The 18,061-nt window shown below is 37.9% G+C and overlaps 1 protein-coding gene across 32 annotated transcripts in view; it reads left to right on the top strand.

Annotated features, from left to right (window-relative positions):
• MYBPC1 (myosin binding protein C1) overlaps nt 1-18,061 on the top strand; it is a 94,013-nt gene that overhangs the window by 48,685 nt on the left and 27,267 nt on the right. For all 32 annotated transcript variants that reach the window (XM_084957391.1, XM_013998022.3, XM_021092691.2 and 29 more), the window contains 11 exons: nt 19-185; nt 593-725; nt 2,323-2,447; nt 3,428-3,533; nt 4,979-5,145; nt 6,477-6,639; nt 7,704-7,810; nt 8,345-8,478; nt 14,555-14,714; nt 15,931-16,035; nt 16,973-17,161. In XM_084957391.1, the coding sequence (XP_084813517.1) occupies nt 19-185; nt 593-725; nt 2,323-2,447; nt 3,428-3,533; nt 4,979-5,145; nt 6,477-6,639; nt 7,704-7,810; nt 8,345-8,478; nt 14,555-14,714; nt 15,931-16,035; nt 16,973-17,161 (1,556 nt within the window). The remainder of the gene's footprint in view (nt 1-18; nt 186-592; nt 726-2,322; nt 2,448-3,427; nt 3,534-4,978; nt 5,146-6,476; nt 6,640-7,703; nt 7,811-8,344; nt 8,479-14,554; nt 14,715-15,930; nt 16,036-16,972; nt 17,162-18,061) is intronic.

Genomic DNA, 18,061 nt, shown 5'->3' with positions numbered 1-18,061 from the left:
ATGGTTCTCCCCGCTTAGAGAGGTGAAGCAGCAGGAGGAAGAACCTGAGGTCGATGTATGGGAGCTGCTGAAGAATGCGAACCCCAACGAGTACGAGAGGATCGCCTTCCAGTACGGCATCACTGATCTGCGTGGGATGCTCAAGCGGCTCAAGCGCATGCGCAGAGTGGAGAAGAAGAGCGCTGGTGAGCAAACCCGGGGGAGGGGCCTGCGCGGGGGGGGGGAGGGTTGCAGAGTTCCAGGAGGGTGAAAACCCCTACGGTAAATCCCACTCCACAGTCACTGGTGGGTTGTGGTGGAATTTGCGGGGGTTACGCCTCTCTGGGTTAACTTGGCTTCAGGTGAAGTGACTTCCTGCCACTCGGACAGCTGCTCAAGATTTAAGGATTTTCTTTACATTTTTAAATTGTCTTATTTTTTTTTTAATATAAATCAACACACACTTCTAAAATATAAGGGATGATTTGGAAGCTGCCTAATTTTTTCCTCTTCGGTCTCAATTTTTTATATTTAGTTTTAGCTTCTCATACATCTATTGACTATTTAAATTCATAGCATGTATTAACATAGTTTTGCTCCTTCTCTCTACCAGCTTTTTCAAAAATTCTTGATCCTGCTTATCAGGTTGATAAAGGAGGCAGGGTAAGATTTGCTGTGGAACTGGCAGATCCAAAATTGGAGGTGAAATGGTATAAAAATGGTCAAGAAATTCGACCCAGTACAAAGTAAGTGGGATTTGCAAGTTATCAGTGGTAACTATAGAAATCAAAAAGCAGTTTGACTTAATGTTCTATGCCTAAAAGCACTTTTTTTTTGCATACACCTGTATGTTGCAAAATCATATGGTGGGACAGTAAAAATTTTTCATGTATTTTGGAACCATCAAAATTATAGGACTATAGAAATTAAACCCTGTTTGGGGTTTTAATTCTATAAAAATTATTTCAGGTGATTCCCAGTTATAGTTTTGTGTCAATATAGATTATATATAGGTGGTTATTTCAGAGCGAAACTTCTCCCAATGTTTTTAGAATGAAATTTTGAAAAAAACAGTTTGAGTTGCGTATTTGATATACCAGCTAGAAATCACACTTTATAATTAGATAACTTGTTTTTCCAGAACAGCATCTAAAGCCTGTGTTTTATTGTTTTTTTGGCCCAAATGAGGAGACAGACTAATCCCTGATATCCGATGGTATTGCCTGTCTATTATGAAACAACTTTATAGAGATCCTGCTCAGCCCAAGAGATTTTCAACTCCAATATGTGTATTTTTAACTTAACAGGAGCCATGTGCTTTTTTTTTCTCTTTTTTTTTTTTTGTCTTTTTAAAAGGTTTTTATTTTTTTCTGTTGTAGTTGATACGTACATATTTATAAAAGATTTTAATCTTGAAAAGTCTGTCACTTCTGTAGTACAGTTATGTGGTTTCCAATTTTTTAATGTGGTCATGCTCTCAAAGCGACTTTGTGATAATGTTTAATATCTGGTAAGAATCTCTTGAAGGTGGCCCAAATTTATCAAAAACATAATTCTGTTTGATTATCTTTATTTAGAAAATGTTGTTTAGTGTTTTGTTCTTGAAATCTTCAGTTTGAGAATTTCCCTAATGAGAACTTTTTCTTTAGTCTCTTCTAAGGCCCTAAAATACTTATCCATGATCTAGGTCACAAATAATCAAACTTGCAGTCTTCTTGGCTTCTAGTTTTTTGTTTCCAGACATTCAAGCCCTTTCTTAGTTGATGTTAACTATAACACTAGCCTTAAGCTCATATAAGAGAATATCAGATTCGGTAGAAATTGTATCAGTGATTAAATTCATATTCTTGCTTAAATTGTATAATCGTTTATTCCCCCCTTAAATCTCTATCACTGGGCTAGGCAGGAGTGAAGTCAGTGAATCAATGGAAAAGATCAACTGTCTGTCCTTCTATAAAGTAGATACATTGATCATTTTTTAAATTGTACAGCGTTAAAAACCTTAGCCAACCCTAACTTCTAGCAGTAGGTCAAAAGTTGTTTCAATGGCAAATATGGAAGTAATGATTTATATTTGAAATGAAAAACATTATATAAAAGAAAATGATATAAATTAAATATTATGTGTAAATATCCATATATATTATATGTTAAAAGATAGAAATTGGTTTCATGTTTGATGTTTATTAAACTGTGTAAGCTATGGCTACGTATCAAAGGGCAGAGCAAAATTATTTCTGACTTTCAAATGTGACTGAATTATAAGCCAAATTTGGTTTCAGTAAAGAAAAAGAATAAAATCAAATTCATGGACTCTGTTTATCTCCTTCCTATTTAAAATAGATACATCTTTGAACATAAAGGATGTGAAAGAATCATGTTTATCAATAACTGTGGGCTAACAGATGATTCAGAGTATTATGTGACAGCTGGTGATGAGAAATGTTCCACTGAGCTCTTTGTAAGAGGTAAGGTGAAATCTCCTATTGTAAACATCAAGAGCCATTGGCTCTCCTTCTCTCCAGGGTAATAATCCAAATGGAAGTGATGAGATGAGCTTCACTTGGGCTCCAGCACAGAGACCGTAGTACATCTAGAAATGCTTTAGTTTGGGTGTTACATGCTCCGTGTTGAAGCATCTCTACACTGGCAGTTATTGTACATCCTAATTAATTGCCAGGTTTGTTGAAGACTAGAAAAGAGGAGGGGAGGACAAAACTGCTGAGTAAAAATGCCTTGTGGTTTGGGTCAAGCAAGCAGTATTTGCAGTGCAGTTGTTCTAGTTCTAGTTTCTGAAACCCAGCAAAGTGTACAGGATAATCCTCATTCTACACACTAAGCTGGTCACAAATAGATTTCCCGAGAAACAGCTTCATTAGTTAAGGGCACCAAGAGTGTGGAAGATCGTCATTTACTAAGACACGGTGAAAAGACCTAGAAGGTGTCAGTGAGGCCATGAATCTCTTATTTTCCTTATGAGGACCTGTGATTAAGGCAACTATGTGATTTTATATACATCAACTATATTTCAATGGAAAAAAATGTTTAAATGACAACTCCTTAATCTCTGTCATCTGTCCAGCTAGAACCACAATCAAAGAATTTTTGTGTGATAGGTTCTCCTTCACCAGAAATGTCTACCATCTGGTATCTTATCTGCCAAAGGAATGATAATTGGTACATTTTTTTCTGCTCTCTAAAACCATAATTTATTAGATTTGAAGAGTTCTTAGAAAGTGGAAAAAAACTTACCAGCTATTTATTTTGCCATGAGATGTCATTAAAAACAAAAAAACCTGCTACATACCACCATCTAACCGCAGCACTATGATAAATGATATTTTCTTATTGTTGGGTTTTCATCTATGAAAAAACCTAAGGTCAGGAGACAGGTTTTTGGACATTTAATAATTCTGATTCCCCCCCTCCTTTTTTTTTTCCATGCTAGAGCCTCCAGTTATGGTGACCAAACAGCTGGAAGATACAAAAGCTTACTGTGGAGAGAGAGTGGAATTAGAATGTGAGGTGTCTGAAGATGATGCCAACGTAAAATGGTAAATAGCTTTCCTGAGGTCTGTCCATTTTTAATAGACGAAAGAAAGGGCCCTTCATAGCTTGGAGAATAGGAAATTGCTTTTGCACATATGAAAAGAAACTCACCTTCACTCGTGTTACTAGCAATTATAACTAAAGCTTTATCAAGATACTGTGAAAATGAAAACTGAGAAATGTCCAGAAATCTGTCTTGGTAGGGATATAGGGAAGCAGGCACTTACGAGTAAAGGGATGGCTCAGGGTTCCCCAGGTCTATTTAACTCCAAAGTCCATGGGTGCTCTATACCATGCTTACTCTTACTATACCATACTGACAAGTTACATGGAAAAATTGTTTTCATTTTATTACTAGTCACTTTATTGTTACCGTATCTCAAGAAAATATTTTAGACTGAGAATTACCAATTACTTAAAAAAATTTTTTTAATAAAAAGCATTTTTTAATCTGATGGGAAGTGTTTTCTCAAGTTCTCTGCAAATAACTTCAAAATTAAAGACTAGAAGACTCCAAGCATTCCTGTTGTGGCTCAGCGGAAGTGAATCCAACTAGGATCCATGAGGAAGCTGGCTCAATCCCTGGCCTCGCTCACTGGGTTAAGGATCTGGCGTTGCTGTGAGCTTTGGTGTAGGTCACAGTCGCAGCTTGGATCCAGCGTTGCTGTGGCTGTGGTATAGTCCGGCAGCTGCAGGTCCAATTCAACCCCTAGTCTGGGAACTTCCATATGCCATGGGTGCAGCCCTAAAAAGTGGGGGGGGGGGGGTAAAGACTAGAAGACCCAGAATCTTAAAAATGAAATACTTTTTTGAGAAATATAGTAAATTATGCCACAGGAATCTCTAGTAATTGGTACAGAATAGATTGTTCATTCTAATCTAGAATCTTGGCTATCTTTCCAATGTATTAAAATGTTATTCTTACTTGTGTGTGTCAAGAGCCCAGACGTGGATAATACCCACTCTTAGTATCTTTATCTGATTGATCTTGAACGGAAAGAGGGGGCTTATTTTTTTTTATTTTTTGTCTTTTTGCCATTTCTTGGGCTGCTCTCACGGCATATGGAGGTTCCCAGGCTAGGGGTCTAATCAGAGCTGTAGCCACCAGCCTATACCAGAGCCACAGCAATGCGGGATCTGAGCCGGGAGTCTTCTACCTACACCACAGCTCATGGCAACGCCGGATCCTTAATCCACTGAGCAAGGTTAGGGATTGAACCTGCAACCTCATGGTTCCTAGTCAGATTCATTAACCACTGCGCCATGACGGGAACTCCCAGGAGGGGGCTTACATTTTTAATGTAATTTTTCAGGAAATGCTTGCCCAGTATTAGGCCACTGATAGATTGATTCATAAGTGCTTTAATTCAGCAAAGAGTCTTTGAATGTTTGGTATCTGTATCCTGAAGAGTCTTTTATAAAACTTTTTCCATAATATATTTTAACTCAGGTTTAAGAATGGTGAGGAAATTATCCCTGGTCCAAAATCAAGATACCGAATTAAAGTTGATGGCAAGAAACACATCTTGATCATAGAAGGAGCAACAAAGGCTGATACTGCAGAATATTCTGTAATGACAACAGGAGGACAGTCATCTGCTAAACTTAGTGTTGACTGTAAGTAAGACTTCCTTGGATGTCTTCCAGGTGGTTTTCCTAGTGGTGTTGCATTTGTTCATTCAACTCAATCTATCCGATTTCTACTTGTGACAGTTTTAAACATGTGACGTTAGATTCCATTCTAGTTGAGTGTCTGTGTCATATCCATCAGGGTCTCTGAGAAAAGAACCTACTACTCAATTTAATAGTAGAATACCAGGAGTTCCTGCTGTGGCCCAAGTGGGTTAAGAATCCAACTGTAGTGGTTTGGTTTGCTGCAGAGGTGAGGGTTCAGTCCCTAGCACAGCACAGTGGGCTAAGAATACAACATTGCCACAGCTACACTGGGTTCAATCCCTGGTCCAAGAAGTTCCATATGCTGTGGGAGCAGCCATTAAAAAAAATGTAGAATATCAGTATTGGGAAGGAAGTATAAAAATCACCTGCCACAGAGTTATCCAAATGGTTAAGAGATATTTTAATCCTCAAACCATATAAATGGTTGATAAATACTTAGATATGATATCAAATCCTGATATCCTGTTTCCTTAATCCATAGATGAACTTACTATCTATTCATTAAACATTCAGCATTCTACAATTTGGAGTGAGGAGTTACTCAAAATAATGGTCTTCAGCTGAGAAGACTGTAAGGGCGAGTTTGCGGATATTCTTCAGCAGCGTGAGGGAAGGCATGTTCTTCCCCAAGGCCCCCTGGTGATAGTCAGTTCTTAGCGGCAGAGTCTGTCACCTCCAGTTAGCCATGAAAGTTAGAATAGCAAATTTCACAAGAAGATTAATAAGAAATGCAGAGCAGAAATACCACTTCTTTACTTCTTTCTTAGTCTGGGTGTGATTCATATGATCATCGAATTATTTGGAAATAATCTCGGTATACTCCTTATGTTTTGGGGAATGGTAGTCATTTGAGTATAATATCAAAAAAGTTTTTTTCAAGCATAGGCAGATCCTTCTCTGATATTTTTATCCATTTAAAACAATTACAGTCGGGAGTTCCCATTATGGCTCAGCAGAAATGAATCTTACTAGCACCCTTGAGGATGCAGGTTTGATTCTTGGCCTTACTCATTGGGTTAAAGATCCAGCATTGCTGTGAGCTGTGGTGTAGGTTGCAGACCCAGCTCGGATCTGGCATTGCTGTGGCTGAGGCATAGGCTGGCAGCTGTAGCTCTGATTCAACCCCTAGCCTGGGAACCTCCATATGCCACAGGTATGACCCTAAAAAAAAAATTATTATAGCAAAACTGATTGTACCATTGTGAAATGAAACCATCTTGACCTGTCTGGAGTTGGAATTTGTCACTTATAACCATCTATTATTTCTGTAGTAAAACCTCTGAAGATATTGACACCTCTGACTGATCAGACTGTAAACCTTGGAAAAGAAATCTGCTTGAAATGTGAAATCTCTGAAAACATATCAGGAAAATGGACTAAAAATAGTCTACCTGTTCAGGAGACTGACCGTCTAAAGATTATTCACAAAGGAAGGTAAGCAAGCTAGGGTGATCCCTAAGTGAGGACTGGTGCCCATCTTCACTTCTTCCTAGTTCCTAAGTTACACAATTGGTGAGGATGTTTGGAGAGTAGTCATGGGGAGAGGATCTATTTCTCACTCTTTTCTCCAAATAGCAAGAGTATGTGATTTGCCTGTTGTACATCATGTCCTACCCGCAATGCTACACCCATACCTTACAGTAAGCTGCTATGTTATTTCAAAACCCACTGACTGAGTCTTCCTTATAGACACAAGGTTAGAGGAATGACACTGAATTCTGGTTGAGGAACTAGTCAAATTTGATAACTGTCCCTAACCAATAAGAGGTACATGACCTTTCCACAATTTGTTGAGGGGCTGCATAATAATCTAGAGTCTAGGAAAGATGTAAGGCAGCTTGGATCTGTGGATTCTTAGGAGATTGTGAATGAACTGCAGGGGCCCCTGTAAATCCTCTGAAGTTGTAAGTGAATTCTGTGTATACAAAAATACTTGCTTTTCTCCAGATTGAGGAGTCACAGAGTCCACCAGATATTCACTGGGTCATGATGCTAATAAAGTTAAGGACTATTGCTCTTATGGTGATACTTTATAATAACTATAGATGAAGTAAAACCTTTAGAAATTATGAGTTACTCTGTTGAATGCCTGAAATTTATATAATATTGTACATCAACTATACCTCAATTTTTTAAAAAAATCTATTGCTCTTAGGTTTGTATAAAAAGCCAAAGTCAAGGTTATTCTTGGTAATCACTTGAATCTTAAAGTATGGCATTAGTGAGCTGTTATCGTCTAATCTTTTTTTAATCTGTGAGATTTTTTAAAAAGCATAGGAGATTCCTATATAATATGCAGGCTGTATTTGTAGAGGTAGTTCATAAAGCCCAAAATAACTACTGAATGTGAATTAGTAAATCGAATGATTAAGGCTTCACATTATTTACTCTTTCTCCAGGATGTACTAAATAAGTAATAAAATAAAATCAGGTGTCCCCCCAGTTTGGGTCCTAAATCCTTGCAAAGTTTTAGAAATATGTTTTTTTCATTTCCTTAGGATCCACAAATTGGTGATAGCCAATGCTCTCACTGAGGATGAAGGTGATTATGTATTTGCACCAGATGCCTACTCTGTTACTTTGCCTGCCAAAGTTCATGTCATTGGTGAGTAGATAAAAGAAATCAGTGCAGAGTGGTGTCCTTGTTTTTCTGGTTTTGCTTACCTTGAAATTATATTCAAAATAGGATATTTAAAGAAAAAGTAGATAGGAGTTCCCATTGTAGCTCAGTGGTAGTGAACCTGACTAGTATCCATGAGGATGCTGGTTCAATCCCTGACCTTGCTCAGTAGGTCACAGATGCAGCTCACATCTGGCATTGCTGTGGTGTAGGCTGGCAGCTGTAACTCTGATTTGACCCTTAGCCTGCAAACTTCCATATGGTGTGGATGCAGCCCTAAAAAGAAAAAAATATATATTTAAAGAAAAAGTACATGGATTAGTATTAATAATTAATCATAATGGTTGATTCTTGAGAAATCTTAGAATATAAGTAGTTTTTCAAGGAACCAGGCACCAACTATTGCATCCTTTTTGATCAGGTAAAATATTGGTTAGTAACATTGTTTAACCCTCAGTACTAGCCCAGATATTCACATGGAAATAACTGTCTGATAACAAAGGCATGTTAATATTCCAGATCCTCCTAGGATTAACCTGGATGGTCTCGGTCCTGACAATACAGTGACAGTAATTGCAGGAAACAAGCTTCGTCTAGAGATTCCCATCAGTGGAGAACCACCTCCTAAAGTCATTTGGAGCCGAGCAGACAAGGTTTGTTCTATACACACACACACACACACACACACACACACTGCCCATCCCACTCCCTGCCCACCATTAGGAAGGCAAATGAGTGTACAGTAAAGATGTAATTCCTTTAATTAAGAAAGATCACTGATTTTCAAGCAAATATAATAATAATTTATTTACTTTTCATATATCTGACTATTATGTAACTATATGCATATAAATGTTATGTGTAGCAAATGAGATTCCACCTTTTGTTCTAATGGGTTTCAGGAAATGAGGTGGGAGAGAAATGGACAATGAATCATTAAATAAATAAAGTCATTTATTTATTAATGAGTGGATAGTTATGAGTGATATGAAGATTTTTAAAAAAAGGTAATATGATTAGTAAGTGACCGAATGGTGCATGACAAAAGCCTCTGTGAATGACAACAATGTGGCCCTAAAAAAAAACTATAAAATCTTAGATACAAGAAGCTCAATAACACCCCAACCCAAGGAGCATTGAGAAAACAGCATTCAGAGATCTTGCTGTAGCTCAGTGTGATCAGGGGCCTCTCTGCAGTGCCAGGATGCAGATTTGATTCCCATCCCAGCACAGTGGGTTAAATGTGGATCTGATCCCTGGCCCAGAAATTCCATATGCCACAGGGCGGCTGAAAAAAAAAAAGAGAAAAAAGAAAATGACCCTAAGACTCATCATAATAAAATTGCTCAAAACTTTTGGTTAAGAAAAAGTCTTACAAGTAGGCAGAGAAAAAAGGTCACATGAAATCCACAAGAACAAAGGCAGATCTCTCTGGAAGCAAAGCAAGTAAGAAGACAGTGGAGCAACATTTAAAGGAAAACAAAAAAACAAAAAAACCTGTCAACCTAGAATTCTATACTCAATAAAAATAATTTTCAGAAATGAAGGCAAAATAAAATTATTTTCATATGTACAAAAGCTGAAAGAAGCAATCTCCAGCAGACCCACACTACAGGAAATGCTAAAAGAAGCCTTTAAGTCAGAAGGAAATGATACAAAGATGAGAACAGGTCCACAAAAGAACTGAGAGCGTCAGAATGGTAATTATGTGGATAAACACATAGGATTTTTTCATATTATTTAAATCTCTTTAAAAGATAATTGACTGTTTAAATAAAAGTAATAACAATGCACTGTGGGGCTTCTAACTTACGTATAAGTAAAATTTATGACAGTGAAAACATAAGGCCAACAGGGGAGAAATGAAATAAGGATTGGAAGGAGTGAAATGGACATATGCTATTGTAAGTTTCTTTGCTGTACATGAAATATAATACCACATGAAGGTAGACTATACATAAACCCTAAAGGAACCTCTAAAATAATAAAACGAAGAGTTATAGCTAATAGGCCAAAAAAAGACATACAGTGGAATCACAAAAAAATATATAGTGAAACCAAGAGAAGGCAGGAAAAGAGGCAAAACAAACAGTTGAGACAAATAGAAATCAAATAGAAAGATGATAGAGTTACAAAGAGAAAAGATAAATTAGAGATTTCAATACTTTTCTCTCAACAGTTGATAGAATAAGACAGGCAATCAATAAAGATATACAAGGTTTGAGAAACACTATTAACCATCTTGATGGCAGTTTACATTTTAGAACACTCCTATTAAACAAAGCAGAATGGGCATTATTTTTAAATGCACATGAGGGAGTTCCCATCGTGGCTCAGTGGTCAACGAATCCAACTAGGAACCATGAGGTTGCAGGTTCGATCCCTGGCCTTGCTCAGTGGGTTAAGGATCCGGCATTGCCGTGAGCTGTGGTGTAGGTTGCAAATGTGGCTCAGATCCTGCATTGCTGTGGCTCTGGCGTAGGCCGGTGGCTACAGCTCCAATTCGACCCCTAGCCTGAGAACCTACATATGCTGCTGGAGCGGCCCAAGAAATGGCAAAAAGACCAAAAAATAAAAAATAGAAAAAATAAATAAAATGCACATGGAAAATTTACCAAAATAGACCACAAATCAGTTTCAATAAATATAAAAGGATTCAGGTCATGTAAGTTATACTTTCTGACTACAATGGAATTAGTTAGAAAACAACAACAGAAAGATTTGGAAATTTTCCAAATATTTAGAAACTAAGTAATTTATTTTTAAGTAGCTCATGGATCAAAGAAGAAATCACAAGAGAAATTGGAAAATATTTATGAATGTACCATAAAACAGAATTTGCAAAATGCCATTAAATCAGTACGGAGTAGCCTTATATCTATTAAAGAAATGAAACTTGTAGTTTAAAATCTTTAAAAAGAAAAAATTCCGGGAGTTCTTGTGTCACAGTGGAAACAAATCTGACTAGTGTCCATGAGGATGCAGGTTTGATCCCAGGCTTCACTCAGTGGGTTGGGGATCTGGCATTGCTTTGGGCTGTGGTATAGATTCCAGATAGGGCTCAGACCCCGTGTTGCTGTGGCTGTGGCTGGCAGCTGTAGCTCCAAGTAGACCCCTAGTCTGGGAACCTCCATATGTCACAGGTGTGGCCCTAAAAAGCAAATAAATAAATAAAAAGAAGAAGAAAAGAAAGAAAAATGGAAAAAGAAAAGAAAATTCCATATCTAAATGATTTTATTGAGGAGTTCTACCAAATATTTAAGAAAGAAATAGTAGGCGTTCCTGTCGTGGCTCAGTGGTAACAAACCTGACTAGTGTCCATGAGGACACAGGTTCAATCACTGGCCTCGCTCAGTGGGTTAAGGATCCAGGATCGCCATGAACTGTGGTATAGGTTGGAGATGATCCTGCTTTGCTGTGGCTGTGGTGTAGACTGGGAGCTGTAGCTCTGATTCTACCCATAGCCTGGGAACTCTTGTTATAACTCAGGTGCAGCCCTAAAAAGCCAAAAGAAAGAAAGAGAGAGAAAGAGAAAGAAGGGAGGGAAGGAAGGAAGAAAGAAAGGAAGAAACAGGGAGGGAAGAAGGAAGGAAGGAAATTTAGCACAGACTCCTCCAGAAAGTTGAAGACAAGAAAATAGGACAATACATTCTCAAAGGCCAGTATTACCTTTGTAGCAAAACCAAAAAAAAGACATAACAAGAAAAGAAAGCTGCAAACCAATATCACTCATGAACGTAGATGAAAAAGTTCTAAACAAAATTTAGCAAATCAAATCTGAAAACATATAAAAGGAACAATACATTATATCCACATGGGGTTTATCTCAGGAATGCAAAAGTAGGTTTAACATTTTAAAATAAGGTAACATAAACCACCACATTAACAAACCAGAGGGGAAAAAAGATCATCTCAATAGATATAGAAAAATGTTTGACAAAATCCAACATCACCACGTCTATTCAACATTGTACTAGAGGTTCTAGCCAAGGCAATCAAGCAAGAAAAAGAAATAAAAGACCTCCACTTTGGAAAGGAAGGTGTAGAACTGTCTTTATTTGCAGGTGACATAGTCATTGATGCAGAAAAGCCAGTGGAATCCACACACACACACACAAAAACTACTAGCACAAATGGTCATAGTAGCCTTATTTGTACTATTCAAAAGCTAAAAAACAAGGCTAATTCCATCAATGGTGAATGGGTAAATAAAATATAGGAAATTCATACAAGGATATAGTACTCTGTAATAAAAAAGAATGATTTAGAAATATATTGCAATATATTTGGATGACTCTCAAAATAATTATGCTGAGTGAAAGAAACTGGACCAAAAATAGGTATTTTTACAAGCCATTTAAAAAATTGACAATACCAAATGCTGGCAAGGATATGGCATGATTCAACTCTCATACATTTCTGGTGGAAATGCAAAATGGTACATCCACTTTAGAAAGCAGTTTGATAGTTTTTTATAGAGTTAAACATGCACTTACCATACACCCATACAAAGCTATTCCTAGGTATTTACCCCAAAAAATGAAACACATGTCCATACAAAAACCTGTACAAGAATGTTTATAGTTTATAAATAAATATTTATTTATAATTGTCAAAACCTAGAAATAACTCAAACTTCTTGGACAGACATGCAGTTTGTACATACATAAACCAACTGCAATCAAATATGCAATGGAAAACTACCCAGCAATTTCAAAAAATGTCTTAGTATTACATGCAACAATATGGATCAGTCCAGAAAGTACACTCAAAAGACTACGTACTGTTTGATTCCATTTACGTGACATTCTGGAAAAGGGGAAACTAAAGGGCAAATAACAGAGACCAGGGTATGGAATTAGTGGCTTGAATGCCAAGGAGCATGCGGAGACAGTCAGAGGTGATGAAAATTGTCTGTATATTGATTATGGTGATGGTCACCCAATCACCTAAGTCAAGACTCATAGAACTATATATCTAAAAACTAAATTTTACTCTGGGTAAATTTTAGCACAACAAAATAAAATATAGAAAACTGAAGGGAATAATATAACACGACCCTAAGTAAATATTTTTATTTTCACATTTAAAAGAAAAGCAGAACATCTTTTATAAGGGATAATAGAACTTGGCTAAATGAGGATGTTTTGTTCTGTTATAAAACAAGAATTATGGAGTTCCCATCGTGGTTCATTGGAAACAAATCTAACGAGTATACGTGAGGACGCAGGTTCCATCCTTGGCCTTGTTAAGTGGGTTAAGGATCCGGTGTTGCCATGATCTATGGCATAGGTCACAGATGTGCCTCGGATCTGGTGTTGCTGTGGCTGTGGCGTAGGCCAGTGGCTATAGCTCTGATTCGATCCCTAGCCTGGGAACCTCCATATGCCACAGGTGTAGTCCTAAAAAGACAAAGAAAAAAAAGAATTAGGAAACCCATTTCAAGTGTTCTTATTGCTATCACAATCTTACATATTGAATTCTAAGTCCTAATCCAAGCACAAAAGAGTAGATTTGACAATAGTTAGTGGCAAATTACCCTGTTTCTAAATTGCCTTGAACTTCTGTTTTACCTTTTTGTATATTGGCTGTCCATTGTCACATGGAAAATGTGACCTGGAAATCAGAAAAATGTAATGCTGCTTTCAATTTCTGGTTTAAGGGAAGAAATGAAGGAAAATAAGAAAGGGAAAGGAGAAAGAGGAGAAGAAGGGAAAAAGAAAGAAAATAGAAGTCTCAACCTCATTCTATTTTTTTTTTTTTTTTTTTTTTTTTTTTGGTTATGCCCCGGCATATGGAAGTTCTCGGTCCAGGGGATCAAACTTATGCCACAGCAACAATCCAAGCCGCTGCAGTGAAAACACCAGATCCTTAACCCACTGCACCACAAAGGAACTCCAACCTCACTCACTCCGTCTTGACTTGGGGAATTAGATATTTATTCTTTCATGTCCTACTAGAAGGGAGAAATCCATACTTGTATGGAAAACTGGGGTGGAAAAATTCTGAAAAAAAGAGTTCCTGTTGTGGTTCAGTGGAAACCAATCGGACTAGCATCCATGAGGACTCAGGTTTGATCCCTGGCCTTGCTCAGTGGCTTAGGGATCCCTCGTTGCCGTGAGCCGTGGTGTAGGTCACAGACACGGCTTGGAGCTGATGTTGCTGTTGCTGCAGTGTAAGCCAGTGGCTATAGCTCTGATTCCACCCCTAGCCTGGGAACCTCCATATGCCAGGAGTGGGGCCCAAGAAGACAAAAAAAGGAAAGAAAGAAAGAAAAAAGGAAAAAAGAAAATTGGTACTGTGGCCTTCTTCAATCCCTTTCAGTATTTTTAAATTTCCAAGACAGCTAAGAAAATGAACAAATCATCGTTTGGTTTCTGAGATGAGTTTAAGAATTTCTGATTTCATGTAGAAAGAAACTCCTCTCCTAGAAGGACACTTGTGCGCTCAAATTCTGGGTCCTCCAACTTTCTCTTTAAGGAGTTAATGGGTAGTGAACTTTGGAGTCAAATCCAAGTTCTACCAGTTCTTAGCCATAGAGCCTGGAGCCACAGCTTCCCCTGCGTAAAATGGGATGACACCACCTTTATCCTTAGAGTTGATGGAGGATTCATCTAAGCACACGTACTACAGGCATCGGCGCCACATCCAGCTTAAGTGACCAGGTACTCTGGAGGTGTCCTTGTTGTTTGTATAGGTTGTGCCACATTGTGTTTCTTCTCTCCGTAGGCTATTATGGAGGGCAGCGGCCGGATAAGAGCCGAATCTTACCCTGATAGCAGCACACTGGTCATTGATGTGGCAGAGAGAGATGACTCTGGTGTTTACAACATAAGTCTGAAAAATGAAGCCGGGGAAGCACATGCAAGCATCAAGGTTAAAGTTGTGGGTAAGTCCCTTTAGTGAACAAACTTCTAGAATCAAGTGACATGTCTAGATCCTTTTTCTCTCTTTGTCACTTTATTTGTCTTTCTTTCTCTTTTCTTTCCTTTTTCTCTCCTTCCTCCTCTTTCCCTTTCTCCTCTTTTCTCTTGCCTAGAGAACTAGTTGCAGGAATGAGTAGCTAAGAGTAGCCACTTGGGGTTGCTATCATGTGCTTTTCCCTGTCATATCCCCTTTCAGTGTCCTCTAAAGTCACTGAAACACAATTGCTAAATAATTTCCAATATCACACTCACTGTAGAAGATTCAGATCTGCCTTGGTTCCTAAACCATCTAAGTACATTTTTCCTAATTGTGAAACCAAGTGAGATGCTGATGGACTACTGGTGGTCTAAGGTCTTATGATCTCTTTGTCCCACTTCAGTTTTTCTTTAAGAAGCATCTTGCAAATTCATCCAAAACTAAGATCACTTTATTATGTACTGAACTATATTTAGAAGACCTGGTAACTTGCTGTTTTTGACTTGGAGTTCTGCTAGTCAACATCTTGAATCTCCGAACTGATGTAAAACGGACAATGATTGGTCTGAGTCAGTTCTGCTGATGTTCACTTTGTACTTAAAAAAGAAAGTGGTGGAGTTCCTAGTGTGGCTCAGCAGTAACGAATCTGACTAGTATCCATGAGGTTGCAGGTTCGATCTCTGGCCTTGCTCAGTGGGTTAAGGATCCAGCATTGCTGTGAGCTGCAGTGTAGGTTGCAGATGTGGCTCAGATCCTGCGTTGCTATGGCATAGACAGGCAGGTGCAGCTCCATTTTGACCCCTAGCCCGGGAACTTCCATATGCTACAAGTGCAGCCCTAACCACCACCCCCCCCAAAAAAAAGAAAGAAAGAAAAGAAAAAAGAAAACATCGCTATTTTCAAGGTAAAGAACAAGCATCTTGGATTTCATGTAGTTCTCTAGCGTGACACTAATTTAAAGGATTTGGAGACATGTTTATTTTTACTATTATTGGGATCACCTTCTCTCATTCCATATGGAGCATGACTTTGTGCCAAATTAGTTACTCGAGTACATTTCAGTAAACATGGAAAAGTAAGCAGACATAACATTACTTTTGTGATTATCACCGAAACCCATATTTTCCAATAAACATTTTTCTTTGTGCTCTTGCTTGCTCAATTTTATTCTAGTCTATTCTTTTTTTTTTTGTTTACTTCAGACATCCCTGATCCTCCCGTAGCGCCGAATGTGAAAGAAGTAGGAGATGACTGGTGCATCATGACCTGGGACCCTCCTCTCTATGACGGAGGGTCGCCAATCTTAGGTAACTGCCTGTTGGTCAGTCTGTGAAACTGCTAGTGGACATGGTGTCCTCTTTATGCTCATTAGTACAAAGCACACTTTAACATATTGCATTGAGACAAAAAAAAAACCCTTAAATAGCCATTCAAATTGAAACGAATTTGGGGATGCTCTTGCGATTTCAATGTCTCTGATGAATATTTTGCCTTTCCTCTTTTTAGTCTGACATTTATATTCAATATCTAATTTTGAAACAACTCTATGTCTAACTTTTTTCTGGTCAGTAGATGCCTAGTTGCGTAGAATTATGTCTATGAGGATATTTCTTTTAAACATCTTCTTCCCCTGTGGAACAAGAACTTTTTTTAACTAGTTAAAATGCTAATAATGAAACTCGCAGAACTGGTTATTTCTCCCTTTTTGCCTTGCTAGCACTCAAAGCCACATCTATTGCACAAATAGAATGACTGTAAATTTCTGTGGCTTCCATATTTATGGTCTCTTTTTACCTCTGTTCTTCCTAGTACAATTTTAATTTTTTCCAGTCCTGTTATTTTTATCTATTATCTTATGAATTTAAATATTTATCTTCCTTATAGTCTTTCTCAAACAATTGATAGAATAAAATGGGTTAAAAATACATATATATAGGCGTTCCTACCATGGCACAGTGGGTTAAGAATCTAACTGCAGCAGCTTGTGTTGCTACAGATGTGTGGGTTTGATCCTTGGCTTGATGTAGTGCAATAAAGGATGTGGCATTGCCGCAACTGTGGCTCAGATTCAGTCCCTGGCCTGGGAACTTCCATGTGTCATGAGTATGGCCATTAAAAAAAAAAAAAGACTATTTCACTTAGGATACTGAGAATACAGGAAATTTTAAGAATTCTAATATCTGACAAGATTTCATTTGGGAGGCCAAGGGCAAAACCTCCGTTTCCATTTTGTGTTGCCTGTAGGATACTTCATTGAGAGGAAAAAGAAACAGAGCTCCAGGTGGATGAGGCTGAATTTTGATCTCTGCAAAGAAACAACCTTTGAGCCCAAGAAGATGATTGAAGGTGTGGCCTATGAGGTCCGCATCTTTGCTGTCAATGCCGTTGGCATCTCCAAGCCCAGTATGCCATCGAGGCCTTTTGTTCCATTGGGTAAGTCAAGAGAGATGTGTCTTTGTCATGAGATTCATTGCTCCAGATTGGTTTTGTTTTTGTTTTGGGGTGTTTTTTTTAGTGATTTTTTTTTTTAAGTCTAGTTGATGTACAGTGTTGTGCCAATCTCTGCTGTACAGCAACACGATCCAGTCATATATATTTTTTTTCCCTTTTCTTATATTTTCTTCCATCATAGTCTACCCCCAAAGACTGGATAGAGTTCCCTGTGCTATACAGTAGGACCTCATTGCTTATCCATTCTGAATGTGCCCCAGATTGTGATGGCTTCATTCCAGCCTCTAAATGGAGCAGGCCTGGAAGTTTCTTAAGAGTTGTGCTAGAGCAAGAAACTAGAGGTGGTTAAGGGCAATTTTCTAGGAAATTACAAACCGCATATGATAGAGTCGAATGCCTTCGTAATGTCGGCTCTGGAATTTATTACCAGAATTCCAAGGACAGCTGTGGATGGCCACTCCCCACTGCAAATGTGTAGCTGAGGCTATTGACACATGACCACTTCCCTTTGTCCTTCTGAAAGTGGAACCCAGAGCCTTGGTGTAGACACTGTAACTAAAATAAATTGAGATCAATGCGACAAAGCACACTTGAAAGCCAGTATCTTGGCTTTACAGTCACACTTTAAATGTTATCTATTGAGCAAAAAAAGTCAGTTCAGTAAAGGCAAAGAAACAGAAGACATCTCAATTATTTTATAGTAGTAAAGTAAGTTTTTCAATAGCAAGAAGATTTAATACAAGAGTTTGCACTTTAAAATTAGAAAGTTAAATTGTAAATCAACTACAATTAAATAAATACATACGTAAATTAAAAATTAAAAATTAAAAAGTTATGGGAAATTTGCCCTACATCATTAGATCTCAAACTTTGACTGTTTCA

The sequence above is a fragment of the Sus scrofa genome, chromosome 5 (assembly GCF_054392235.1).
Source record: "Sus scrofa isolate SSC_HxYL_T2T_F1_AM1 chromosome 5, Sscrofa_HxYL_maternal_Yorkshire_Landrace_v2.0, whole genome shotgun sequence".
Lineage (NCBI taxonomy): Eukaryota > Metazoa > Chordata > Mammalia > Artiodactyla > Suidae > Sus > Sus scrofa.
This window is presented reverse-complemented; position numbering and strand designations above follow the sequence as displayed.